The sequence below is a fragment of the Leucopleurus acutus genome (genome assembly GCF_964270905.1).
Source record: "Leucopleurus acutus genome assembly, chromosome: 19".
Classification (NCBI taxonomy): domain Eukaryota; kingdom Metazoa; phylum Chordata; class Mammalia; order Artiodactyla; family Delphinidae; genus Leucopleurus; species Leucopleurus acutus.
The window spans coordinates 9,296,622-9,323,628 of record NC_139161.1 but is presented as its reverse complement, the minus strand read 5'-3'; the positions used below and the strand labels follow the sequence as shown (position 1 = coordinate 9,323,628).

At 53.6% G+C, this 27,007-nt stretch overlaps 1 protein-coding gene across 4 annotated transcripts in view; it reads right to left on the bottom strand.

Annotated features, from left to right (window-relative positions):
• The window catches only part of PGS1 (phosphatidylglycerophosphate synthase 1), a gene marked incomplete at its 5' end in the record, with an annotated part of 44,578 nt that extends 22,204 nt beyond the window's left edge, over window positions 1-22,374 (bottom strand). For all 4 annotated transcript variants that reach the window (XR_014326952.1, XR_014326953.1, XM_082860705.1 and 1 more), the window contains 7 exons: window positions 3,461-3,982; window positions 5,992-6,170; window positions 7,212-7,401; window positions 8,202-8,301; window positions 10,407-10,484; window positions 13,381-13,570; window positions 22,232-22,374. Coding sequence is in view for 2 of the 4 variants with exons in the window: in XM_082860705.1 (XP_082716831.1) it covers window positions 3,461-3,982; window positions 5,992-6,170; window positions 7,212-7,401; window positions 8,202-8,301; window positions 10,407-10,484; window positions 13,381-13,570; window positions 22,232-22,374 (1,402 nt within the window). The remainder of the gene's footprint in view (window positions 1-3,460; window positions 3,983-5,991; window positions 6,171-7,211; window positions 7,402-8,201; window positions 8,302-10,406; window positions 10,485-13,380; window positions 13,571-22,231) is intronic.
• Window positions 22,375-27,007: the final 4,633 nt, after the last annotated feature.

Here is a 27,007-nt window from a genome sequence, read left to right as displayed (position 1 = left end):
CCCCCGCTCCCAGAACCCTGTTCCACCTCACCCACCAGGAGAGGAACAAAGGCCGGGCAACAGGAAGCTGACAAACCACCAATCAGAAGCGCTGCCAACTGACGGATGTCGAAGGTGGACCCCTACCCTCCCACACCCCCAAAACCCTCCTGAGGCCAAGCAGATGCTGGTAATAAGACTTCCGGGTTCAGTGTCGCCCTTCACTGAGCCATGGGGAGATCAGCAACAAAACTATAGGTGAGGAGGGCTTCCCTGGTGGCGCAGTGGTTGAGAGTCCGCCTGCCGACGCAGGGGACATGGGTTCGTGCCCCAGTCCGGGAAGATCCCACATGCCGTGGAGCGACTGGGCCCATGAGCCATGGCCGCTGGGCCTGCGCGTCCGGAGCCTGTGCTCCGCAACGGGAGAGGCCACAACAGTGAGAGGCCCGCGTACCGCAAAAAAAAAAAAAAAAAAAAAAAACTATAGGTGAGGAGGATGCTTCTCCTCGCCAGGGGTCCCAGCCCTCTGACGCCACACATGGCGTCCCTGCCACGACCCCTGGGACTCTATTCCTCGCCCATGAACCGCACGGTCACTTCACAGAAACTCGAACGCATGCATGTCACCATTCCCTCTGAGTACAACCCAAAGCCATCGCCCCAGCTGACACGGAGGTTGAACCTGGTCCCTCCATTTGTGCCAAAGGCAAATTTGGGCCGAGAACCAGGCTTCGAGACTCCCATCATGGTAACCTGTCCACCACATCATGCTTACCCAGGGTAATAAAACTAACCAGATAAAAACTCCCAATAAAAACTAACCAGATGGGACCACATTGCCAAAGGGGTCTCTAGTACATGCCTTTAAAGAGTGGAAGGTCCCTCTGGTTCTTTGAAGCAGCTCAACTTACTAAAATGGGATATATATTCAAGTCTGCTAGGAAATCGACAGAGTAGCCAGTGAGGCGGCCTCCGCTCAGGCCACTGGGCAGAGCCAGCGCTGCTCCAGCCGAGCATGCACCCCTGCTCCACGTTCCTGGCGACATTCGGTGAGCAGAAAACAACAGAGTACACCCCAGCCCTCGGGGCCTCCCGTCACCAGACTGCACTGCTATCCACTAGCACCCGTGGACTGGCGTGGCCGTTGCCCACGAGAAGGCTGTTTCTCCCCACCTCGCCTGCCAGCGTCCACAGGCCTGGACCGAGCGGAGCTTTCCTGCATCGCCTCGCACGTGGCCACCAGCAGGTTCAACACAGTCAGGGCCCAGAGCCTCAGGGTGCCTGACTCCCAGAGGCATGCAGCGCTGACAGCGCTCTCGGAGGGCAAGAGTCTGGAAGCGGGAACACGGTGTCCCCGTTCCCCCTCATCGCCCAAGGGCTTCTGGGAGCAGGAGCCCGGGGAAGGGAACTGTAGTATAGACCACTCAGCCATGGGGAAGAATTTTCCAGGGCCCAAACGCAGACACACCGCTTGCACCCAGCATGGCCTCTGCACAGGGCAGGCAATCAGTAGATGGTCCACCACTCCACAGTCCAAATCCAGCGCCACCTGCGCTGCCAGCTCCTTGTCCTAGGTTGCTTTGGGGGAAATGACCATCAAGAGATGACTCAGAAAGGGGGGCTGACGTAAGAGCCCCCACTATCGAGCACAGCCACTAGGCAGGGAAGGGCCTGGCCTCTCATTTCAGCGCTGAGTGATCTGACCTTTGGCTCCTGCTGTTAGGGTGAGGTGTCTTCTGCGCGGAAGCCCCTCTCCACGTGCCCCGTCGTGCTCTCCCCCTCCCCCTCTACTGCACACACCCTGGGATTCCTGGCCTTCCCCACTAAGCCAGCTGCCAGGTGGCAGGGCTCCACCCGCAACAGGGCGTGCGGCAGGAGGGAGCGGCTGGAGCACGCCAGTCCGGGAAAAGGCGAGACACACTGGAAAAGCCGGTTGGGTGTTTCTGTTTCAACGGTAACTGGGGAGTCACTGCACGTTTATCAGCGCAGCTTCACGGAAATAACCCACAGCACACTCAGAACTGATGGGCCAGGCTACGCTGGGGGCCCCAAAGTGACAAGGGACCCTCCGCACCGACCCAGCCACAGGGCAGACGAGGAACGAGCGCTCTCAACGTGCCTCTGCGCGGCTCGCCAGGCACACAGGTCCCCTCAGAGCTCAAAGCTCCTCCCACTATCCAGCTCTTTGTCTCCACTACCCCACCCCAGGCACCACTGTTATTCTCAGAAGTAACAGAGCCAATCCTAAAATACCTTCCACACCCCCGTGGGCTGGCCTGCCTGCCCGGAGACACCTAATCACCAGCCGGGCTTAGCCCATGACACATCCAGGATCGGTACAATGGCAGAGCTCACTTCCCACACCAGACAGTGCCACCTGCCTGAGCAGGCACGCAGGCCTCACAGTAGCAAGTGGAAACCACCCAATCCCAGAGGGCTGGACCCAGGAGGCCTAGGGTGGCCTGGGGGGATTTCCTAGTATACCTCCAGATGGAAACCAATGGTTTAAGGAAACAAGAGTCCAACCTAAGGGTTCAAAGTGACCTCAAGTCTAAACAACATAGATGAGTGGCTGTGACAACACCATCCCCCTCCCGCCTCGCTCAGGCTCTCCGGAAGCCCCCAGGACTAGCGCAGGAGCAAAATGGGTCTCTGAACCACCAGCAAGAATTCAGGAAAGCCAGGCACTTCAGTCGGGGCTTGGGGTCCCCATGCTGTCCACTATTCCTTTACACACAGGACTAACCGAGCTGGCCATGGGGTCTCCCGGAGGACAGAAAGGAGCAGTCACACTCGAGAGGCAGATGCCCTCGGCATGGAGAAGGCACAGGGTTCTAAACCCGTTTGTTCACATCGTGGCTATCCCCTGGGATTGTGCCACATGTGGGCTGCCCCACAGATGCACATAACTGTGCAAGAGAGACCATTACAATATGCAATTCACACTCTGACCCACCCTGAGGCAGTCCGGTACATGTAAACATTCTAAGTAGATAGCCTCAGTTTTCTCAGCTATAAAAAAAAAAAAAAACACGAAGGTTTGGCACATAGGGGAAAAAACAGGACTGCTGAGGAAGGGACTGAAAAAGTGGGCTGTTTGACGCCAAACAAATGATCCCTAAGGAACCCTCTCTGTCCCCAAGAAGGGCAGGGCCAATGGGGAGAACTCGGATGATCACAGAAAGACTAAAGCACGTGCCTTTTCATCTATTTGAGGGGAGAGGTTATGTGTATATTTTTTAAAACAGCCCCCCAAATGATCTGAGTTTATAAGTTTTGGGAGAGATCTTGCATAACTGAAATGCACATAAATGCGATGACTGTGATGTGCCCGCAGGGCTGTCATGGAGACAGACGGGGGAAGGGGCAGGGCTCTACCAGGCAGGCACCGGCACCACGGGCGCTAACAAGTGGGCCAACTGGTCCACCCCCCGGCTGTCCGGCATGGGGGCCATCCTCTGGCCAGCCGGCTGCCACGTACCTTTGGCATGAAACGTCCAGCCCCTCCGCCAGTACTCCTGCAGCTGGACCCGCTCCTGCTGCCCCAGGCTGCACACCTCACTGTAGAACTGCCGCTCAATATGCACGTAGGCGGCCGGGATGGCACCTGCCACCCCCTTGGCCCCGAAGAAGCCGTTCACCTCCGGCGAGGCCAGCAGGATCTGGTACTCAGCTCGCGTGCCCAAGACCAGGTCCATGTAGGCCTGGGTCAGGTTGAAGTAGCCAGTGGTAAGGTAGACCTTAGCGCCTCGCTCGGCCTCTGTCAGCAGGGTCTCAGTGACAATCTCATCGATCTGAATCTCAAAGGGCTTCATCTGGATCAATGGGTAAATCCAGGTGTCTGGGGCTGGCCTCTGGTCTCCAGCGGCGGCTGCATCTTCCTGGGTTAAGAGGGAGTTGCTGTGGAAGGTCTGGGCATGCAGCATCTGCTGGCGGGTCCTGGCTGAGTTGATCACATCCATAACCCTCTTATTGGCTGCCTTGCAATACGCAGCCCGGTCACCTAGAGGGAGACATGGCAAAGGGGAGTCAGGAGCAGAGAAGGGAGGCTCTGGACTCCCATTCAGCACGGGAGACACACCACATGGCATGTGACAGGCAAGCACAGATGCCACAACTGATCCTTCACCAAACACGTCTCGATTGAGCACAAGACACCGGGCCCATGTGAGGCTCCTCTGTGGACAGAAATGCCCGGAAAAGGATCTTGCCACAAGAAGCCTGCACTCAGGGGGAAATGAAAAGGCCTCTACCAATCCACTTACGAAAAGTTCAAAAACAGGCAAGACTAGTTGAGGGCGGCAGTGGTCAGGATAGTGGGCACACGGGGGTCGTGCCTGGCTAGGGACCCGAGGGGGCTTCTGGGAGCCAACCCACTATGAACACGTACATAAGCTGCACACACGTGACTAGTGTGCATGTTACACGTCCGAAAGAACATGTGTCCGACAGAGACACGTTTAAGTATGACCAGAGAGCAGGAGAGCGAGCCACAAAGGGTCAGAGGTGAACAGGCAGGCTCTGGGCCTTGTTTTCACACGGGACACCAGTGACGAGTGGCTGCATGGACACAATGAAGGGAAAAGAAGTGAGTCTAAATTCTATCACTAGATGATAAGAGAGTTAATGAGCTAAAGCATCCAACTCAAGAAGTTAGGAGAAAAAACAACAGGAAAGGCCAAAAAATACAGTACAAGGAAGCACATTATATAAAGCAAAAAGTAACAGAAAGAAAACAACAATATAAAAACAGGTAACTTCAACATTGTCAAAAGTTGATTCTCTGAAAAAACTGACAGAATAGCAAGCCTCGGGCAGGGCTGATCAACAAGAGAGAGACGGGCAGCACGACTGTCCTGGTCACCGCTCTCGCGCTCTGGGCTGGGAACAGGCGCACACGCCCGAGTGCCTTCCAGGGCTGGGCAACAGCCCAGAGAAGGAATGTTGCTTGCGGGGATCCCTCCTTACTGACGGCGGCCACCATGGGGGCCGCTCACTCACTGCTTCTCTTGAGCTGCCCTGGTCCCGAACACAGCTGTGCCCAGCCCCCCACGCCCTCTGAGCGTGCTGACTCTCAATTCTGCCCCGAATGGGGGCCCTTTTTTCTGCATATTCACGCCAGGCCTGTTAAGTTAGATCAGGGGTCAGCCAGTGTTTCCTGTACGGGCCAGACAGTAAATATTTCAGGCTCTGTGAGCCAGAGGGTAAAATTGAGAACACTAGGTAGGTACTCATATAATGCAAGAGAACACAGACTTCCATGAATTTGTATTGTGGAAATTTAGATCATAACAGTAATTATCATACTACTCTACAGCACACAGGCGTAGTGGCAGCAGGCAAGGCAGGCACTCAGATCACGGGCTGGCTCCACAGTGCACAGATCCCCAGGCCCCCGGGACAGGGTTCCCACCAGACATCCCCACTCAGATGCTTCCTTTCTGGCTCTTCTCCTCACATGGGCTAGGTTTAACCCGTTCCCCACATTGCTGACACGGTTGCAAATTCAGCAGCAGGCCTCCTTAAAGGCCACCAGGAAGCCACGGCCACAAGAATCACAGGAATGCAAATAGCCCGGGAATGCTAGATGCCAGGGTTTGCCTGTTTCCAGTGAGCAGGACTGAGGACTCTCCCATTTCACGTTCCAGGCAGGAGGCCGCAGACCTCAATGGAGCCGAGAGCCACAGACCTTCTGTGCTCCAGAGTCACAGGAGGTGGCCCTGAGGGGGGTGGCCATCCACCAGGCCGCTTCCTGTAAGTGCAGGGCAGGCTCCCGGCTCACTCCCGCGGGCACCCAGACCCGAAGCCCACAATCCCACCTTCCCCGGCGGCTCCCTCACCCGCAGAGCATGACCGATAGCCAGTGAGTCACGTCTGTCTGGCTCCAAAGACAAAAGCAGAACAAGGCTCTGCCACCCAAGTCTCCTAAACCCGTGGCAAGGCCCCCAGAGGCGCGCCCTCCTCACCCTCACCACCCCCAGGCTCAGGAGGGCGAGGAGCCCGGGACCCTACCTTTGTAAGGATGCACCATCCCCTCCACCACCTGCACTGTGTCGTCCCCCTGCAACTGCAGGGACACGTCCCCCACCGCGTCCACCAGCTCCGTGAAGAAGTCCGCAATCTCAGGACAGTCCTGCAAGAACACGTAGCGGTCCTGCCGGTTGGTGAAGTAGGAGTCACTCAGGTTTGCGCTACAGGGAGGAAAGCAGCAGGTGAGGACGCAGGCGATAGGGTGCGACAGCAAGTGCTGGTGACCCCGGTCTCAGGGTCACCAGCAGGAGCAGGGGAGCAACCAACTTGGATCAGGTGCACCAGCAGCCAATTAACAAACAGCTACTGACGGGCTTCCCTGGGGGCGCAGTGGTTAGGAATCCGGCCACCAATGCAGGGGACACAGGTTCCAGCCCTGGCCCAGGAGGATCCCATATGCCGCAGAGCAGCTAAGCCCGCGCACCACAACTACTGAGCCTGCGCTCTAGAGCCCACGAGCCACAACTACTGAGCCCGCGTGCCACAACTACTGAAGCCCGTGCACCTAGAGCCCGTGCTCCGCAATGAGAGAAGCCACTGTAATGAGAAGCCCGCGCACCGCGACAAAGAGTAGCCCCTGCTCGCCGCAACTAGAGAAAGCCCGCGCACAGCAACGAAGACCCTACACAGCCAAAAATAAATAAATAAATAGATAAAATAAAATAAAATAAAACAAACAGCTACTGAGCCTGGCCGCTCACGAGAGGTGGGCGAGAGTGACACTAAGGTGACACAGAGGAGTGACCGCAAGGCCGTCCCCTCACCGAGCTGACCACCGAGAGGAGATGCAGACACTTACAGAGCCAAGGACCACTCGGGCTTGGCCCCAGTGTCCCCCAAAGGGCCTGGATTCCCACCCAGCCCTGCCTGACAAAGTTATTTGTCCTCTCGGGCTTCTTGTGTACAAAGTGAGGGAAAGACCACGTGGGGTGACAGTGAGCATTAGCTGAGACAGTACACGAGGGGCTCACCCAGGAGCAAACACAGAGTAAGGGCTCAGTAAACCACGGCCAGCTTTCAGTCGCCCTTCGTGGCTTCCAGCCTCCGTGGCAGACAGGACACCGGGAAGACGCCGGGAGGGCCAGGCAACCAGACTAAACACGTAGCAGCAGGCCCTCGAAGGCTCGCGGGGACGGACCTTCCCTTCTCTGCGTGCTGCTGGTCTCTGCCCTGGAGACCCCGACAGAAGGAAGCCAACTCACCCGCTCAGGACGACGCTGTTGTCGAAGAGGTACACCTTGATGTGCTGCAGGCCGATGGTCTCGTTGAAGCGCTCGGGGATGAGGAGCCGGAGGAGCCCACGGAGGTTAGGCGTGTGGAAGAGAGACACTCGGACCTGTTCTGGAAACCTCTGCAGGAGTGGGAGCAGCATCGTGCGAGAGTTTTTCCTTCCTGAAGACGTGGGCAAGCAGGAGAGCAAGGACGGCAGAGTCACACCAGGAAAAACATGCAGCCCGCCAGTGCAGCGCCACCTACCAAGGGCCTGCGCAGCCGTCCAAGTCAGACCGCCGGGGGCTGTTTTCAGCCAGAGGGGCTCCGGGACAGCTTCTACCTGGACACCCACCACATCTCGGGGCAGGACTGAGCGGCCCGTGTAGCGGACATCCGCTCTTCCAGCCCCACAGCACCCTCTACCCGCCTCATGGTAACTGCACCCAATCTCCTCCCGGGGGCACCACCCAGCCCCGCTCTCATATTTCTGCTCTGGGTGAAGATGACTCTGTCCACCCCAGCTCTGGGAAGGCACGCAGGCCCAGGCTGGGCCGGTCAGCACGCTCAGGAGGCCCGGCACAGAGCCCGAGACAGGCCATGCAGGAGCGCCAGGCTGACCACGAGGGAAGCAGATGCTCTTCCAGTGGACAAGATGTGGCAAGATGGGCCTGGGACTGCCAGAGGCTGCCGCAAGGAGCCAGAGAATGAAGCCAGCCTAAAGGTCCAAGCCCCAAATCACGACCCACCCGAATCAGGTCAGACGTGGAAGTCAAAACAATTCTCTTTTTCCCAAAGTCATTTTTACTTGGACTGTCGGTCACTTGCCACAGACAGAATCCTGACGGACAGGCCGTCCTGGGCCATCCCAGAAGGGCTTCAAATAGCCTTGCTGCTGGCTAAGGACAGGGCGGTGAGGGTGTAATTCCTCGTTCTTCCTGAACAGGGAAGAATCAGGGGGCCAGGGAGGGCGTCAGACCTACCTCTTGAGCCCCGCGTGAAGTCTAAGAGAATGGACACCCTGAGGTCGGAAGGAAACTTCGTCTGGAGTGACTTTTCTAGAGTGCTTTCCAGGCAATCCACCTGCCAAGAAAAGACCCCAAAGAACAGAAATGAAAGATCTGAAAAGACGGTTATGTATTAAAGAAATGAACCAACCTGTCAGCTAATGCCCCCACGGTCCTCTTTGAACACACACACAAGCATGTACACGCACACACCAGCCACGCTTGCCCAGAAGCCAACGCTGCAGAATCTCTTCACCTGAGGCCACCGCGGTAACCGTAATCCGAAGACATGGCGTCTGCGGCCCGGGCCTGGCAGAATGAAGGCTCTGGGAGTCAGGGACGCGGTGCCCAAGGGTCTGGACCTCGCCGCTCTTGAAAACACTAAGACATCAGCTCCCACACACGTTCCAATGGATCATCCTTACAGGCACACAACAAACAGCGCCCCACACACAGACATCACTCAGTAAATATTTGCTGAACGAATAAATCCAAGACACAACCTGCCCACTGCCACTCTCCACAGGCTGGACGTGGCATTCTTCTCCCAGGAGAACAAACACGCTTCCCGAGGTGGCAGCTAAGAGCACGTCCTGAAAGCGGGGCAGCCTTTCCTCACACAGGAAGGGAAGGGGTGGGCTCTCTCCTGCCCCCTACCACAGCCCCTGTTCTCTTCCAGCTATGCCCTGGGGGTTGCTGAACAAGGCAAACCAAGAAACACTTGCTGCGGGCAAGGGTCCATCTCACTCCCTCAGAGTAGAAAGCCATCCAGGGACTCCGACAACACAACGACCTCATTCACACCCACTTCAGCTCAACCTACAGATTCTGCGCTGGGCTCGTCCTACAGGAAGCACCCGCTGCACAACAGCTGACGTCTGCTCCTTCCCAGCCCCGCGTGTCTCGTTGGAAGGGACAAGCACGGCATGACAGCAAGTCTAGGTGGAGCCAGGCTGGCCGCAGACCCGCACCCGACACCAGCCCTGGGCGAAAGCAACAGCCAGCTCGACCTGCCATGCTGGCTCCTCTGTCTAACACAGACTCAGAAAGCCTTCTCTATAAAGGACCAGACAGTAAATATCTTGGGCTTTGCAGGTCAGATGATCCCTGTCACAGTTACTCAGTTCAGCCACTGTAGCAAGAAAGCAGCCATAGACAGAACAAAAATTAATGAGAGTCACTATCCTCCAATAAAGCTTCATTTATGGACACAGAGATCTGAATTTCACATGCTTTTCATGTGACACAATTACTACTCCTCTTTTGATCTTTTGCCAAACATTGAAAATGTAAAGCAGAGGACACGGGTTTGAGCCCTGGTCCAGGAAGATCCCACATGGCAGAAGATCTAGGTGCACGGGCTTCAGTAGTCATGGCTCACGGGCTCTAGAGCACAGGCTCAGTAGTTGTGGCGCATGGGCAGAGCAACTAAGCCCATGCGCCACAACTACTGAGCCTGCACTCTAGAGCCCGCACGCCACGACTACTGAAGCCCGCACGCCACGACTACTGAAGCCCGCGTGCCTAGAGCCAGTGCTCCGCAACGAGAAGCCACTGCAATGAGAAGCCCGCGCACCGCAACGAAGAGTAGCCCCTGCTCGCCACAACTAGAGAAAGCCTGAGCACAGCAACAAAGACTCAACGCAGCCAAAAATAAAATAAACAAATAAATTTATTTTTAAAAAAAGAGAGAAGCCACCGCAATGAGAAGCCCACGCACCGCAAGGAAGAGTAGCCGCCACTCAATGCAACTAGAGAAAGCCCGCACGCAGCAACAAAAACTCAACGCAGCCAAAAATAAATAAATAAATAAATAAATTTTAAAAAAAGAAAATGTGAACACCATCCTTAGCCCATATTCCACACATAAATAGGCAGTGGCCAGGTTTGGCCTGCGGGTCACAATTCTCGGAGCTCCGGCTTGGCAGACAGATGGCCTACGGCCCCTGCGCAGGGTGAGGAGGACACGGGCCAGCAAGGTCAGGAGGCCCAGGATCACATCTCCCTGCACCCCTACCTGATCCTCCTGACGTGCCCCAGAATCTGGGGCAACAAGAACAAAAGCTGGCCTGAGACGCAGGCCAAGGAGGGCGGCTCTACCCCAACTCCACGGCTCTACACAGCCCGAGGTTTTAGGGTGACTCACTACTGCCAGTAGGACCACCCCTGCTTAAACCTTACCAGTTCCTGTTCCAAAGGACCTGTCCCCAGGTAGAGGGACGCCATCACGACCCGCCTCTTGGCTACTTTTATCTGCCCCTGAAGAGAAGAAACAATTCAAAATTCATAATCACCATTTTCACAGTTCAGTGAGAAAGATACAGTCCTTTGATATTGGAGGCAAATAACACTGCAAGCTGCACTATCCTGTATCTTCACCAATTAATATTTAAAGCAAGCCCCAAATGTGTGTGGTAACCTACCAGGTAAGGACCCACAACCCTAATTTAAAATACTCAGCCTGAAAGTAAGGCATGATCTAGCCATGCTATAAGATACAGCACAGCCACGAAAAGAATGAAGGTCTTTGCACACTGACCTGAGGGGATGGCCACAGTGCACTGCAGGAACAGAAGCAAATCACTGAACAGAACGTAAACCATGCTCCCCCGTCACCACCCCATGCACACCTGTATGGGTGGGTGGGTGGGTGGGTGGGTGGGTGTGTGTGTGTGTGTGTGTGTGTGTGTGTGTGTGTGTCCGAGGAGCAGAGCCAGACGAGGGAGTGCGGGGGCAAACTTGCACTCCAGCCCCGTCTGCACAGCTGGGGTTTTATAATGAGCATGTAATTTTTTTTTTAATAAATTTATTTATGTTTATTTTTGGCTGTGTCGGGTCTTCGTCGCTGCACGCGGGCTTTCTCTAGTTGTGGTGAGCGGGGGCTACTCTTCATTGCGGTGCACGAGCTTCTCATTGCGGTGGCTGCTCTTGTTACAGACCACGGGCTCTAGGCATGCGGGCTTCAGTAGTTGTGGCACGCGGGCTCAGTAGCTCTAGAGCACAGGCTCAGTAGTTGTGGAGCACAGGCTTAGCTGCTCCACGGCATGTGGGATCTTCCCGGACCAGAGCTCGAACCCGTGTCCCCTGCATTGGCAGGCGGATTCTTAACCACTGCGCCACCAGGGAAGTCCCAAGCATGCAACAGTTTTGAGATGCAGACAGACAGGTACCTAGCTAGACACACAAACAGAACACACCAACATTCAAAGATGATGCATCAGTTCCAATAGCCAGCATCCTCTCCCTAGACCTGATCCAGCCATGGGAGTACACCGGACCCCTCACCAGCGCGGCCAGGCCCCAGAGGAGGTCAAGAGCAGGAAGAAGGGCAGCACCACCCTCAGGGCAAGCTGGCGAGGGCACCGGGGAGGCAGGACACACACACGTGCTGGCTTTCCCACATGGCCCCCACAGCCTGCACTGTCGACGGAGGAAGAGGGGCATCTTGACTAGATAAACACACCAACACACCACTGGGAAAGGCTTATATGCAAGGAACAAACAAAAGAATTTCCTATGTTTGCTGTTTCCTTCGTTTTGTTATTTATTCAGATGGTTGCTTGTGGGGAAAGTGAGTATGAAGACAGGAAAGAGAGGAAAACAAGTAAAGTGTGAGGCAATCAAGTTCGGGCAGCAAAAGTCTATGCAATTGTTTGCCATGGCGCCAGGTCCTCTGGTACAAGCTCAGCTGTCACGAAGGCCTGGACCCAGGCAGAAACCACGCTGCACTCTCTTCTCAGGGAACACGGGCCACTCTGTCCCAGGAAGAAACACATCCCGCTCCACAAAGAACTTGCCGGAGAACCCGCCCATGACTCAGTGCAGAAGGCAGGGAACGGTGGCCTCGGCTTCTTCCTGGCCTGCTGGGCTGAGCCCCTCACGCGTCCCTCCAGGCGCCGCGTGGCCTCACCTCCAGGCCAGGGGACCCCCATGTGGAGACTCAGTCCATCCTTCACCCGGAGTTGATTGGGACACTAAGAACCACCTCCTTTGAAAAACCTGTTTCTTCAAGCCAAGCAGAGAACCAAGTAGGAGTAAAGAGCAAACAGCCTCAGCATCGGTTCTACACAAACAAGGACACACAGGAGAGTCAAGCAGTGTAGGGAAGTGGGGGAGAGCATGCATGCATGTATGTGCGTGCGCGCACACACACACACACACACAGCATACCAGAATGAGCCAGCCGGAAATTAAGCTAAGAGTGGATCTACAGAACAACAGGGCAAAGGAGAGAAAATGTGCAAGCATTCAAATGAACTAGAGTTTGTTGTGCAGAAAAAGGAACATCTACATATATTTCCTGTTATGTCCCAGCACTTCTCCTGACCGCATCATACCTTAATTCTAACATCACTGAATTAATACAAACTCAGAATTCATGTAACTAAAAATTAATTAGCGTTTAATTACTTCATTCCAATGAGCAGTTTAACCACAAATAACTAGACGTGGCATGAACACCTGACTAATGTATTGAAAGCCGAACCCCGCCAAATGCGAAGTTTAGCATCTCTACCAAGAGAGAGAAGGTACAAACTTTAGACAGAATTACGGAAAAGAACCAGGATCACGAGACCTAAAACCAGACATCCAGACTTTCCAGTTACCTGTAAGTACTCTCCACTGAATTGAGAGGCTCCCGGCCACTTCCTACATATCAAATCCCATCCATAGGTCATTATGTCTCCACTTCCTGTCATCTACTCTATGGAGCTACTGTGTGTTGGAGCCGTTGCCGGGGCAGGAGTCTGCCATGCCCTAACCAGAATGAGGTTCGTTCCCTCCCAGACGTCCTCAGCGGGGACGTGCCTGCTGAGGTCCCCAAGCTCTCACTAACCTCCCGCCTAGCCTACATCTCCAACACGGAACGAAGGGAATCAATCTGTCACAAGAAACAAAACCTAGGACCTGACCCTCAGTGCCCGCAAGCTCTGAGCTGCTCCACCTGAGACATCAGCCACCCAGGGGAGCTTCTGATCACGGCTCAACTCAGCCATCTGTGAAGCGGAAACCTAACAGGTGGAACCCGCAGGAATAAGCTGAGCAGCCATCAAAAGTGTCTAGAACACAAGGTGCTTCAGCCCAGGACTCGGCCAACCTTATGCCCCCAAACCTCTAATTCCATGTCTGACCCTCTCTCTTAGACACAACTTACCTTCATGAGCTCAAAAAACTCTGCAGGTGAAGAAAGCACCCTGACGTGAGAGCTGGAGACTCCGAACTCTGGAACCAGGTTTCTGATCCACTGGAAGCGATGCACACCCTCCGGACACAGGCAGCAAGGAGGCGAGGTGACATGGGGGACAGCTGGAGACAGCAGAGGCGCCAACAACAGCCATGGTGGCCTGGGAAAAGAGACATACAAAGGGTCACACTTCTCAAATACTTCCTCACAAGTCTCTCTCAGCTCCTGTGGGCAAATAAGAATTTTTCGGGGTGGGGGGGTGGGCGAACTTCAGATTTCCTAGACCATCTTAAGAAAGCCCCAGTCAAACTCTGTAAAAGAATTTTTCAGCCCCTACAAGTTGAGCAACTTAAGGATTGCCAAAGCCTATGGATAAACCCCAAACTTTACGCTGATTCCAAACAACTCAAAATTTAGAGCAGCCACAAGTAAACTCAGAAAAGCCATCGCCTGGTTAATGGCCCCAACGAACCCACCCGCGGAAAGCCGCCAAAGGCTGCTTGCAAGGGCAGGTCTGGTCTCAGGCTGGTGAGTACAACCCAGACCCCCGGTTGTCTCACTGATGAGATAAATGGGCTTTTATTCAAGGAAGGACCCAGAAAAAATTAAGTTTTCTTTTAATACTAGGATACAGAGAGAAAAGCTGGCACTGGAAGAGGTCACCTCAAGAGGGGCCGGCAGTGACGACAACTGCCCCTTCACCCCTGGACACATTCTCCTCAGAGGTCACACCCAGTCTCTGGCTGGTTCCCGTCCACTGAGGCCAAGACCGCAGTAAACAGTCCCCTGCCCACTGAGCCTCATCTTTGTCCTGATGACGAGATACCTGCAGGGGCCGGGGGAGGGCAGTGCACACCCAGAGCCCCACACCAACCAGCCCCTCATCTGACTTCCAGCAAAGAGCGGCAGGAAAATCCTTTTCAGCGCGTGACCTTCACCACGGCCTCAAGAGGGGCTCTAGGGAAAGGACGCTTAAACACCCCAAGGCCTGAAGGGCCACAAATTCCAGGAAGATGATTTCATTCACTTGCCTCCTGATAAAACGCTGAATCTTCCCAGGGTTCCTGAATGTCCCTACACACACGCCAGATGGCCTGCAGCTGTGCTTCCCAGAAAGCCCACCGGGCTGTCACGGCGACTCATTGCCAAGAAAAGTTTAGTCAGCGGGTGGAAGACACCGGGTCTGGACCCTGGGAAGCCAGGGTTCACCATGGGCCTCCGAGCAGAGGTGGGGACTACACTCCCGGGCATCAGCTTGCTACACGTCTCCTCTGGCTCCCGGGTAACAAGCAGCAAATGAAAGGCCTAGACGTGTAAACAAGGGATTGCGACCTCGATTTCCCCAAAGTGGAGGCCATGCTCCTGCTGTGCTCAAGGCTACCTTCCAGAGGGGAGAGGGAGCGCCTTCAGTCCAACGGAAAAGCATGAGAACGGGAAAGGTGCACAACAATCTATCAACGAGAAGCCGCAAAGTGGGGCTAAAGTCTAATGTTCATTAATTAAACATAGTCTGTTTGAGGAGGAAAACCCCACAGCGCTGTAAGATCAACTGATCTCCCAATCTCACAGCACTTATCGCTCAGACCATATAAAAAGTATCCAGGGTGTCGCCGGCAACCCAGGCCATGCAGTCAGTCCCCACGCGTTCTTCAGATGAGCCAACAGACTCAGAGCCGCTCCCAAAAAGGAAGATGAGGAAACACCTCTTTGGCACACAGCAACCCAGGAGAGGGCAAGTGCCAACCTGGGCCTCAATCCAAGTGGTCATGTGAGCACTGATGGTGTACGGGGGAGGCACGGCCGGCCTGGGCACCACTGCCCACAAACCTGGTGGCCTCACAAGCGTACACACCTGAAATCATCTAAGAACACAAAAGAAAATGCTAAGGCTAATGAAGGAAAGGTCAAAATATACATATGGTAGATGTGCTTCAAATGACCAAAAAGGGGAGCTGCTGATGCCTGAGCTGCTGGGGACGCCTCACAACACCGTCCCTCCAAATGGGCTTTGATCGCCCGGTGGGATTCAGACAGGAAGTGCGGGGGCTCCAGGCTAGGAGAGGTGCGAGCAAAGGGAAGAGGCAGGAACTGCCAAAACCCACCAGCGCCAGAAAAACCCAGGAGGGGCTCAACAGGCAGTCCAGAGAAGACACACAGTGACTGTACGGGGGTCAGGCCCCGCCACCCAGGAGAGGGGCTCGGCAGGACAGGCTTGGCCTTGGGCCACCGCAGGCAGGCTGCGGGCCTGTCGGGCAGCTCTCCTGGGAAGCTTCAGTCCAAGTCCAGATCAGGGCCTCAGTCCAAGATCTGCTGAGGGCTTTTTTATGTTACTTCCTGTTTAACCTGTGTACTGACAGGTTTATTTTTGTTAGACAGGAGAAGAACTGAAAACCTATTAGGTTTCAGGGATTCATCGTGGAGGAGACCCAACCCTCAGGTGGTAACTTCACATTCCAACGAGGAAGCTGCTTGGAAAAAGAGCACAGAGTTTTATAAAGGCCCCACAAGGTCGGCAAAGGTGGGGAGACCACATCCAGAGCCCAGACACTCAAAATCTAACTGCAGCACCTGGGCCGGGGCAGAAGCAGCCAGTCTCCGTGGGAGACAGCGCAGGGGCTCACGTTCTCCGTGCATCTCAGCCAGATCCCCACGGGGGTGAGTTCCCGCTTTCCATGACGGACGCCTGGGAATCTTCTCAGAAAACACTTCTCCCCGTGCCAGCCACAGCCCCTGCTGCACAGTAATCCCAGCCTCCAGGGGCCGACCACCTGCACAAGCAACTTCCCCCTCCAGGCAGCTGTCCCGGGTCAAAACCCTAACCCCCAAGAGACAGGAGGAGGCAGGGAGCTGTGGTTACTCTACAAAAAAAGCAGGGCTGTCACACTCACCATTTAGAGAACTAAACAAACACACACACATTTTCCACATCTAGGCCTGCACTCCCCTGAATCATCTCTTTCTAGATAACATGGAGCTCCCATTTCTAGTTATAGGGAGGAGGAAGTGGCAGGGGCTGGGGGGCCAGATAATAAGGTTCTGCCGCCCTCTCACTCCTTTACTCCGGATCATCAGGGAAGTTTGGAGGACAGAGCTAAGGCCAGATCAGGGGCGCGCCCTGGTACTTGAACTCAGGCAAGCCTAACTACTTTGCTACAGCCCTCAGCCGGTGGCAGAGGCGGCAACAACAGTGCAAAACAATCCTCGGCCCACAATTCTGAAGGTGAAACTGACAGCATCCTCTCCAAAGGGTGGGCTCCAGCCACCACCCACACAGACACCTGACTCTGGGGAAAGGTTCAGCCAGGTGATTTAGGGCTTCCTATGAAATTTGCAAACAAATTCCCTGAGCTGGAGAGTGGGCTGGGCCTAAGTGCTGAGGACCCCTGACCTGGGGCCACTCCCTCCACCTGGAGAGGGGCCTGGGGGAATGGGGTGAGAGGATGGGGGGGGGGTGACGCTAGGAGAACACAGTGAGTATGGAGTGGGAGGGCAGTGGGGAAGAGAGGGAAGTTTCTTCTCAGCATCTCTAAAAGGAATCCATATCTGGACTGCCTTGACCAAGAACAGCATACAGTAACACTCTTGTCCGTGGTCCGGGGGCCACCATTAAAGCAGGGACAGCAGAAGCCTGCCCTAGACAGGACAATGCACCCACCCGACTCATGAGAGGCACAGGACCGCAGCGGGACTTGAGTTCAGAGTAGCCAGTCAAACCGAAAGAGCGAGAGCAGAACGGCTGCTGAGAGGCCGCGAACACAGCTATGTGCAAGGGAAGCTTCAGAAAACGGGAGAAGGCATTTCTCCTTTGTGTGCAGAGACAGGAGTCTTCCATTCCACCAAACATTCTGAAGCTGCCAGTGCTCCATGGAAAAATACTGCCACACCTTGCGTTCTCCGTTCGTCAGGATGCACAACAGTGCGCCTGGAGGTCCAACCGAGCTCTCACGGGGGCAGTGGAGGCGCTACTAAGGAAAGGCAACGCCAGAGAGTTCCACCTGGGTCTGCACTTCACCTCCACCAGGCCCCGCACAGCTCTCACGGCTTCAGAGGACACAGGTGCTTCCCCTGGGGCCACAGTGGTGTCACCCACCCTTTGGGACACAAGGAAGCAGGCCCACGTCCTAGCGTCTTTTCAAAACAGGGTCTGCAGGGCTTTGAAGGAAGAAAACGGTGATGCCGGAGGACTATCTCCTACACTAACCACAAATCCACCGTGGACAGCACAAGAGTTCTGTCCCCTGTACCACGCCAGGGCACTAATTAAGTGTCCTGCACTCAGGGTCATGGTCTAAAGGTCCACGAGCTCTCCAGGGACTATAAGGTTCGTGGTACACACTCTGTGGTTTGTATCCCACCCAAATCTGTACAAAACGACGAAAAAAGAAAGAATGTTTTAAAAGAAACTGAGCTCTCCGGATTGCAATATTTTCAGGAACTACTTTTTAAGAAAAACCCACCCTCCCCCCGTCACACACATTTAAACGTAAAGAGGTGAAGTGATGAGAAAAGACCAAGTCATAACACTTCCTGAAAAAGGCTCGAAAAACTACATGAAAGGACGAAACTTCCTGCAGCCCCAGCAGCAGGCAGCCCTTCCTGACTAACGCAAGACCTAAACCCAAGTAAGGGAAATGAGTGTGAATTCCCGTAGGTCACAGAAGACCAATGGCTACTCCCTCAAGGCCGGCACGAGGCCGGGGCTGCCAGCATGTGGCAACACGCTGACTCTCCTCTTGGCTTGTCCAAAAGAAAGTCGATTACATCGAGGGGCTAGAAACCTAACATATACTTATAACCCACAACACACCTCCGTAGCCAAAGGCACCAGGCATAGCCAAGTGCCTGCCGAGAACCACTCACACGTTCTACTAATCCAAACTGCTGCAACCAGCCTGACTTCCCGGCAGTGAAAACGACTCATTTACATTACTCGGATCACGTGTTTACAAGGGAATTATCTATCAGACCGCTTCAATCCCAGGCCAGTTTCTATCTATGAGCACACAGCTGACTGACCAGCCTACTTCATCAGCAGCAGCAATGTGCTCAGAGGGTACTCAGGTTAATATGAACCTAATAAAGCTACAATTTACAAGTCAGTCAGCTGCAAATCTTATTTTAATTCTCTGCAAGATCAAATTTGAATTATTTGGGGAAATCATGCTTTGATTCTAAATATCCCCCCTTCCACCCATTCTACTGCTATAATACAAGAGGTGGCGCTACTGAACTCTAATGAATAAGGAGGACTGGGTCCCAGCATCAGAAAACTCAGAGAAAAAGTAATTTCTGGAAACCTGGTGGTCCCTCAGAGTAGAAACCACTAAGAAGTAGAATAAGAGTATGTTGAGCTGGCATTACAAGGTAAGGAAACCTAATAAAAAGAACAGTTTGCTGGTTATGTTTCCCTCTTACACTCGGGAAAGTTAGGACACCCCACCACCACCCCACACACACACATACACACACATACACACAAATACACACACACATACACACACACACATACATACACACACCTAAAATAAAGAAAATAGAACTTGGGTTTCAAAAATAAAGACTTTTCTGCACACATAGCTCAAATTGAAAATAGTTTTTAAAAAAAGAAAAAGGAGACCACAGAGAAAATATTTCCTTGTATGGCAGCAAACTCAGTTAGGAACTAACGCCCTCTTGACACATTTTCCACCAGGTCTCATACCCCAAATAACAAGTCAATTCTGTGTAGTCTGATGACTCCAAGAAACTACCTGAAGTTTCTGTCTTCCTCGCCTGAGCGCCGGACCCGCCCTTCACCTGAACAGTGAGCGCCTCCACTTGGACCCACCTGGATACGAATGGACATGCCCTGAACTCACCTTATCGTCATCCCCCAAACTTGGTCCTCTTTCTCGCTCCCTGTTTTAAGTGAAGCATGCCACCATCCATGTAGTCACCCAAGTCAAAAACATGAGCTACCTCCTCAGGACCCCCCTACACACCCCCACCAGAGCTGATTCCAGTCCAGCCCTCTCTTCTCTTCCCACTGTCCATGACTTCATACAAGCCCCACCCCCTCAGGCCTAGACCGCCGCTGCCACCATCAACCTACATCACTCACTATCCTTCCTTGAACACTGGCTCCCCACTTCCTCACCTAGCCTACTCCTACACGCCTCCAAAACACAGCTCCAAGATCATCACCACCAGGGAGCCTTCTGTGACTTCCAGGTGTGCCTTAGTGCTGCCATGACCTTTCCTACCTTACTTTACTATTGTCTGTTTATGGGTCTGAGCACCATGAAGGTGGGACTATGTATGTTCCCTTGGTACCTAGCACAGCACAGCTGTGCTCTATACACGCATGCTGAATGAGTGAATGAATCCAGCTGTCCACGGTAATGAGTCAGATGCCTGCTTAAGAAAAAACAGCAGTATTTCCAAATCACTAATTAGAAGTAATTTTTTTTAATTGATTAATTTATGGCTGCTTTGGGCCTTTGTTGCTGCACGCGGGCTCTCTCTAGTTGCAGTGAGCGGGGGACTACTCTTTGTTGCGGTGCACGGGAGTCTCATTGCCATGGCTTCTCTTGTTGCAGCATGGGCTCTAGGTGCGCGGGCTTCAGTAGTCGTGGTGCACGGGCTCAGCAGTTGTGGCTCACGGGCTCTAGAGCGCAGGCTCAGTAGCTGTGGCACACGGGTTTAGGTGCCCCGCGGCATGTGGGATCTTCCCAGACCAGGGCTCGAACCCGTGTCCCCTGAATTGGCAGGCAGATACTTAACCACTGCTCCACCAGGGAAGCCCCTAGAAGTAATTTTAAATAGAGTTCTCTGTCACTATGGCTGTCTCTATAACTGAAAGGAAACCACTGCAGTAAAGAACTGTTCCCTCTCACCACTCCCCTTGCTAGTCACGAGGATTCACCAGGCACTCCAACAGTTGAGTCAGACTGGCAAGCTAAAATCTAAAATAAGTTCATGGCTACACAGAACTATTATCAATGAATCAATGATCAGAGTTACAAGAAACCACATCATTCGGGGAATGAGGAATTGGTTGGTGCAACTGAACAATAGAGAAGAAACGAAAGTCAGCAGCCACTGGAGGTGAGCGGCCATACAGACATGAGTAACCCCAAACAGCCAGGCCACAGAGAAGCAGAAAACATCTGCAAACCAAATAAGGCAAAGAAAGGGTCAGAACCCCACAGTACTGTAGTAATACTGCTCAAAACATTTATCCTCCGTCCTAGCATAGGCATCACCTCCAAGGAGTAAAAGACGCAAATTTCTGACATTTGTGTTTCTATGTCTGTGATTTAACTGAGTTCCTGGTTTAATTTTTGACCCACAGCCTTAACCAACTTAATCAAGAAGAAATATGGAGCCACAAGTCCTGCATCCACTAATGCTATTTACAAAAAAGACTTTTAAGAAGTCAATGTAGACTATCCCCACGGCCACACTGCCCTCCCCCCCTGCAGAAAAACACTCAAGAGAAATGTCTTTCTTAAAAGAATTTGTGGCGATTGCCCCAACAGCCTTTAGTAATCAACTCCAATGTTAAACAGTGATTAATCATGAAGTACTTTTCTGTATAGTTTAAATACATACAAGGGAAATGACAAAATGGCCTAAACATCTCGTCCTTGAGAACATTTTTTGAAACTTTAAACCAAATTTCTCAGTGGTTTGATACCAGGACGTAGAAGTCATCTGACTTCACTACCCACTGGAATAAACAGGTCTTTGCTAAGCACCAATTACAGAGAACAGAGGCCACCTCTTCTACACCCCACTCCCACCGGGTTCACTGATGTGAAACTTAAAGCCGTTCTGATCAGTAAGCTTCCAAGAGTTCCATCCTGGGCTGATTCTATCACAAAAAGTTCCCCTAAGTGAAACCTGAATTTTTGCTGAAAATCTTCCAAAGTAACCCAATAAGAAGCAAGTTCCTTTCCATACCTAGAATCAGCACACATGACTGGACCACAGATCTCTCTACCAAAGGCCAGAAGGTCACATCTCACCCTAGTAGCAGATAAAAATCTAAGGCGCAAACTCTGCAAAAAGACGCAGTTCCAAGATTTTTTTTCTTAAGAAACAAGCGTAAGGCTCGAGTCTCTCCAACAAGAAAACTACTTGCACATGTCTTTTTTTTTTTTTTTTTTTTTAATATTAGCAACAGCAGCAGGCCTCTTAGGTCAGCATGTACTTGGCAAATGTTTACTTCGATAGACCACTGCCTGAACGAACTGCTTCAAAGCCTACTTCACTATTTCCATAACTCACTTCAGTACTTTTCCAGAACACAGGCCCTTTGCAAAGTGTAAAAGGGGTTTCAAGTGGTTCCTCTTCCCTGGCCTGAGTGTTCCTGACTCAGGATTGCTTCACAGCCCTCTCTGGCAGGATGTGAGAAATGCTGCAGGCACAGAATCCCAGCAGGGCTGATTCACTCCCGTCAAGTCACCTCGCAGCTAGGATTACTTAAGGAAAAGACCCCTCCGGACCCAAACAGTGTCTCTCGCGAAGACTCTCCAACACACACACCCCGGGGCCCAAAGCAACGCACGAACTCATCCCCCCGCCCCGGGTGTGCACACACAGCCCCTTCGCTCCACCGTACGAGGCCGGAGGCCGGAGGCCGGGCTCGCCCCCCTCAGCCCCGGGCCGGCCCGACCGACTTCGGGAGGGGTCCCCCACCCCGGGAAGGCCGGCGGCGAGGCGGGACTGCGGGGGCCGGGCGGGCCCGCGCGCGGGGACACGGAGAGCTCACCGCGACGCCGGGAGCGCGGAATGAGGGTCGGGGCCGGGAACGCCCTCAGCCCCACCGCTCTCTCACCTCCTGCGCCGGCGGTCCCGGTTCCTGCCGAGTCGGTCGGACAGGCGCCCCAGGAGAGCGGCCAGCCCAGGGCGGCCAGGCAGGAGGCCCAGCAGCCGCCTCCAGAACACCGGCCCCGCCGCCGCCGTAGCCGCCGCCGCCATGGAGACTCGCCGCTTCCGCTTCCGGCGCGCGAGAACTTTATTGACAACCGCGCGCGCGGACACGGGCGGCGCGCGGGAGCCTGGAGGGGAGGCGGACCCACCCCGCAGCCTCAGTTTCCCGCCAGGGGGGCGCAGGTGTGCTGCACGCAGGGACCAGGCCGTGGAGGAGTAGGGCGCGGGCACCAGCATCCCCTGACTCGGTCTTGATACCGGATGGGGGTGGAGAGTGAGGGGCATCACCTGTCAGACCCCACGACCAAGTTCAGGCTGGACCTGACAGGCCGAGCCCCTGCTCCAAGGTGTTAGCTAAGATGTACAGAAGTGGGTGACCGTTGACTCACCCGGGCGCACTGAGAACGGAAAATCCCCACCAGACCCAGGCGGGACCATCTTTCACCTTGTCAGCCCTGGGCCTGCAGCTCCAGGGCACAGAGCAGCTCACCCAGTCTAGATGCTGTAAAGACCCCTCCATCGTCCCCATGCGCCCAAATGCATACACACGCTGTAACCCGCCCCTGGGAACTACGGCTCCATGGCCAAAGAGGCTGAAGGAGCTCATCCCTACAGCCAAGAGCACTTTTTTGTAGCTGATTTTAAAAAGGTAACGGATGACTCTCATCTGTATCATGTGGTTCCTTGGCAGGATCCACAGACGCTGGGACTTGGAAACTGGAAAAGTTGTAGGAGATAATCATATCCTACTTATGGTGGTGAGGGGAGGTGTTGTGTGGTTAAAAGGATATGGACACACAGGATACAAAACATTCCGAATTCTGCTTTCAACAAATTACCCGAGGAAATGAATTATACATTCCTTACAAGGATGTTCATCTCGGGCTTCCCTGGTGGAGCAGTCGTTGAGAGTCCTCCTGCCGATGCAGGGGACACGGGTTCGTGCCCTGGTCCGGGAAGATCCCACATGCCGCGGAGCGGCTAGGCCCGTGAGCCATGGCCGCTGAGCCTGCGTGTCCGGAGCCTGTGCTCTGCAACGGGAGAGGCCGCAACAGTGAGAGGCCCGCGTAACACACACACACAAAAAGAATGGTTAATGAAATTAAGAGTAAAATCTAGATTTCAAAGAGCAGTATAGAGCTTATCCCATTTTGTTAAAAATTTGAGAGTGTGGGTACAGACAGACTGAAACTAAATACACCAAAATGTTAACATTGCTTATTTGGTGCTATTTAAGAGTTTCCAAATTGTTTACAATCAGAGAGTACTTCAGATTTTAATTTTTCCTTTAAGTTCAGATAGCTTTACAAATACAGGGCGAAATTTGATTCAACTCTTCCAAGTGAGAAGTGGTGAATCATCAAATTGCCTAATTTCCAGGAACTAGAATGAAACTATCCCTTGCTTGGTTCCACTTTTGCACCATGCCTGGCACAGGGTAGTTGCAGGGTCAAGGTGCTGAATGGCTGCACCATGATGCTGGGCAATGAGTACCACGTGGACCACAGGAGCATCCTAACCGTCCTGAAAAGAGCTGGCAGCTTCTTTGCGCAATGTGATGCTTTGCTGGGAGAGGTATTGAGACAAACAGCCATAGTACCATCCCACTGGGAATTTCTGATCTAAAGTAAACTATAGTAGCACACAGAGATATTGACAGTACCGTGAGTTAAACTAAGGAGTATTTACATTAAGTATAAACAGCAGACAATGACCCCAGTCCTCTCTGAAGCCACACACCGAGGGCCTCTGGCCTTCCTGGCTACTTTGAAACAGTCCGAGCTACAACCAGAGTGAGGCAACTATGACTTTGCCCTACAACACACACATTTAGAGTTGCAAAAATTTTAAATAATGGTTTTCAGGGATTGAGCAATATTTTAGACGGTTACATTTTTACATGATGACAGCACACAAGCACTGTTTCCTCCAAGAAGTCTCATCTGGACTAGTTAGGGAGAATAAGTAGAGGAGGTAAGTCATGCTAACACAGGTGGCCCAGAAAGTCTGCCTGGGAGCACCCCCAAGCTGCTTGGAGGACAGGCAGTCTGGGCAGACACGACGACAGCTGCTGGGAGTTCTCAAGTCACACCTTGATGACCCCAGACGAGAAAGCATCTGTCCTCTGAAACCCCTCGGTGGCTCGGAAGCCCATCCGCTGAGTCTCCCTCATCCTCCTGTTTGCACACACTGCCTTCTCGTTAGCCTGCTTGCTTCTTCCCAAACAGGAGGTGCTAGGGTGAGAATGACAGGGTCGATGGACTGATGACCGAGATCATGTCTTCCCAAACGGAAAAGGAAACCCATTCATGAAAAGGAGAGTTGACGTCAGGGAGTGGTGGGCTGCTGCCCCTGATAGCAGGGCTGCTCTCCCAGGCAGGAAACACCAGGAAGTCCTGAGCTAAGGGCCCGTGCCTCACTGTCTGTGATTCACTCCCTGGACCGAAAATCATGCCAGTGTAAGAGGAAAGCCCTTCCTTCCAGAACTTGCTTTGTGAGCGAGGGTCTCTCCCAAACACAGGGCTATTGCAAATCCAGGAAGGAGGGAGGAAGGGGCTGGCCAGCCCACCTCCTGCCTCGGTGATGAGAAACTCTCCTAGGTTAGTTTGACCTGGGGGCTGATGGGCTGCCTCTGAGGAGCGCACTCTTGTTTTGTAGGGAATGCAGCCTAGGTACTAAGGATGGCATGAAACCAGCCTTGGGGCCACAGCCTGCCTCCCCCTCCGTTCTCCTACTGCGTCACCGCCCCGCCTCACCAGCCTGGCCTTTTTACCACCCTTCAAACTCCCCACACACATTGCTGCCCTAGGATCTCTGTGTTAGTTGTTCTGTCTGCTTACAATGTCCTCCACCACTGCCCCCCACCCCCCATCCTTCGGAGCTCTGTCTAAAGCTCTCCCTCCCCTAGAAAGGCCCGCCTGGCCCCATAACAGGATTGTATTTTCTCTCTATTAAGAACTGTGATCTAATCTTATTCATTGGTTGATTGCCGTGTCTTTTGTCTTCCTGCGCCACCCCCCCCCCCGCCCCCAAATCTGAGGCCTTAGAGCACTGAGGCACGAGCACCCAGAAGAGGACCTGGCACCAGAAGCCGACTCATTCATGCTGGTTTGATAAATGCATGCATGGCGGGAGGTGTGAGCTCTGGAGCCTCCCGGCTGCAGGAGGGAACCAGCCAGCTTGTGCTTTTCCGCCAAGGGTGGGGCGATGGTGGCTTGGCCTCCTGGGATTTTACTGACCTGCTGCCACAGATCACTTTGCAAATGTGGCAGCTCACAGAGCCCTTGGTCTCCCCTCAGGCCACCAGCCCTTTTCCTGCCTTCATTCTCCCTGGGATATGCTCTCCCCACTGAGCTGTTACCCTGATCTTTTCCAGCCCTTGATACTCTTCCCCCCCAAAACTAAGACCTGACCCCAGTCCTCCCTGGCATGAGACAGGTGTCTGTTCCCCCAGAGCAGAGATTGCCAAATGTTTTCTTAAAGGGATCAGTGGTAAATATTTCACACGTTGGGGGCCAGTCTCAGTCTCAAGTCTGGTGCAAAAGCCACAAGCAGTAGAAATGAGTGTGGTTGTATTTTCAATAAAACTTTATTTACAAAAGCATCCTGCCAGCCCTGCACCATAGTTTGCCAACGTCTGTTTCAGAAAATGGCTTTTCCCTGGGCTGCAGCAGTGGACCTGGCATGGGCCCCACCGGGCTTGTATGGCCCTAAAACAGGGAGAGATGAGGTCTTCTGGCACCAGGGACCTGAGGAAGTTGGAGTTGCGGGTTGTGAAGAACAACTTGTCCAAACACTGAGTTCAAACCAGCAACCTTGCTGGTAGGGGTGGAGAAGCGGTCAAGGTTCTTGCATTTGTCATTTAAACTTTTCAGTGTCAAAAATCTTGTCATCTGCAAAACAAAATACCTATTGCTCAATGACTCTCTTGCCACAAAGAGGCCCAGGATAATCTGGCATTTCATCAGCAAGAAGTCAGAGCCCAGATTTCTGGAAATGCCTCCTGGGCAGAGCAAGCCAGTTCGCTTCTCTGTCCCGGTGAGAGATAAATGCAGCTCTCAGCTTCAGGGGAATCTCAGCCTCTTGTGGTGTGGCAGGCAGCCAGCACCACCCCAACCAGGAGCTGCAGGCCTCCTCGTGATCCAGCAGCCCAGCCCTTGGGGAGACACTGCGGCCCGTGGCCAGTTATGTCCCAGGGAATCCCAGGCTCCCCAGGAGCCACATGGGTGGTGGAGGTGAGCTGCTGGGGGGGCTTCCCGGCAAAACCCCACCCTGCCCCACCTTCCTCTGCTTCTCCCTGCCCAGCCCTCATGGTGCTTTGAAGCAAGAGGCTAGGTGTGCCCCAGGACTGGTACCAGAGTCTCCAGCAGGACAAGTCTCCTTGTTGAGATGAGGCCAAATCAGACCAGGCCCCAGCAGGTGGGAGAAGAGGCTCCGGACTCCCAGGCTCAGGCTTGATTTATTTCTAGTCTCCTGGAAGTTAGGAAAGAGACTCAAAGGAAATCCCCCAAAGTCAATCATCCTCCTTATGCCTTAGCCTAGAGAAGTGGGAAGACAGAAGCCAGGTACAGTTGCCACATCTATGCCTGCAGCTCCTGGCAGGAAGGGGAGTGGGGGGAGGGCAGTCATCCTGGGTGGTGGGCTATGCTGAGCTGGAGAGCCCAGGTCCCATCTAGAGGGC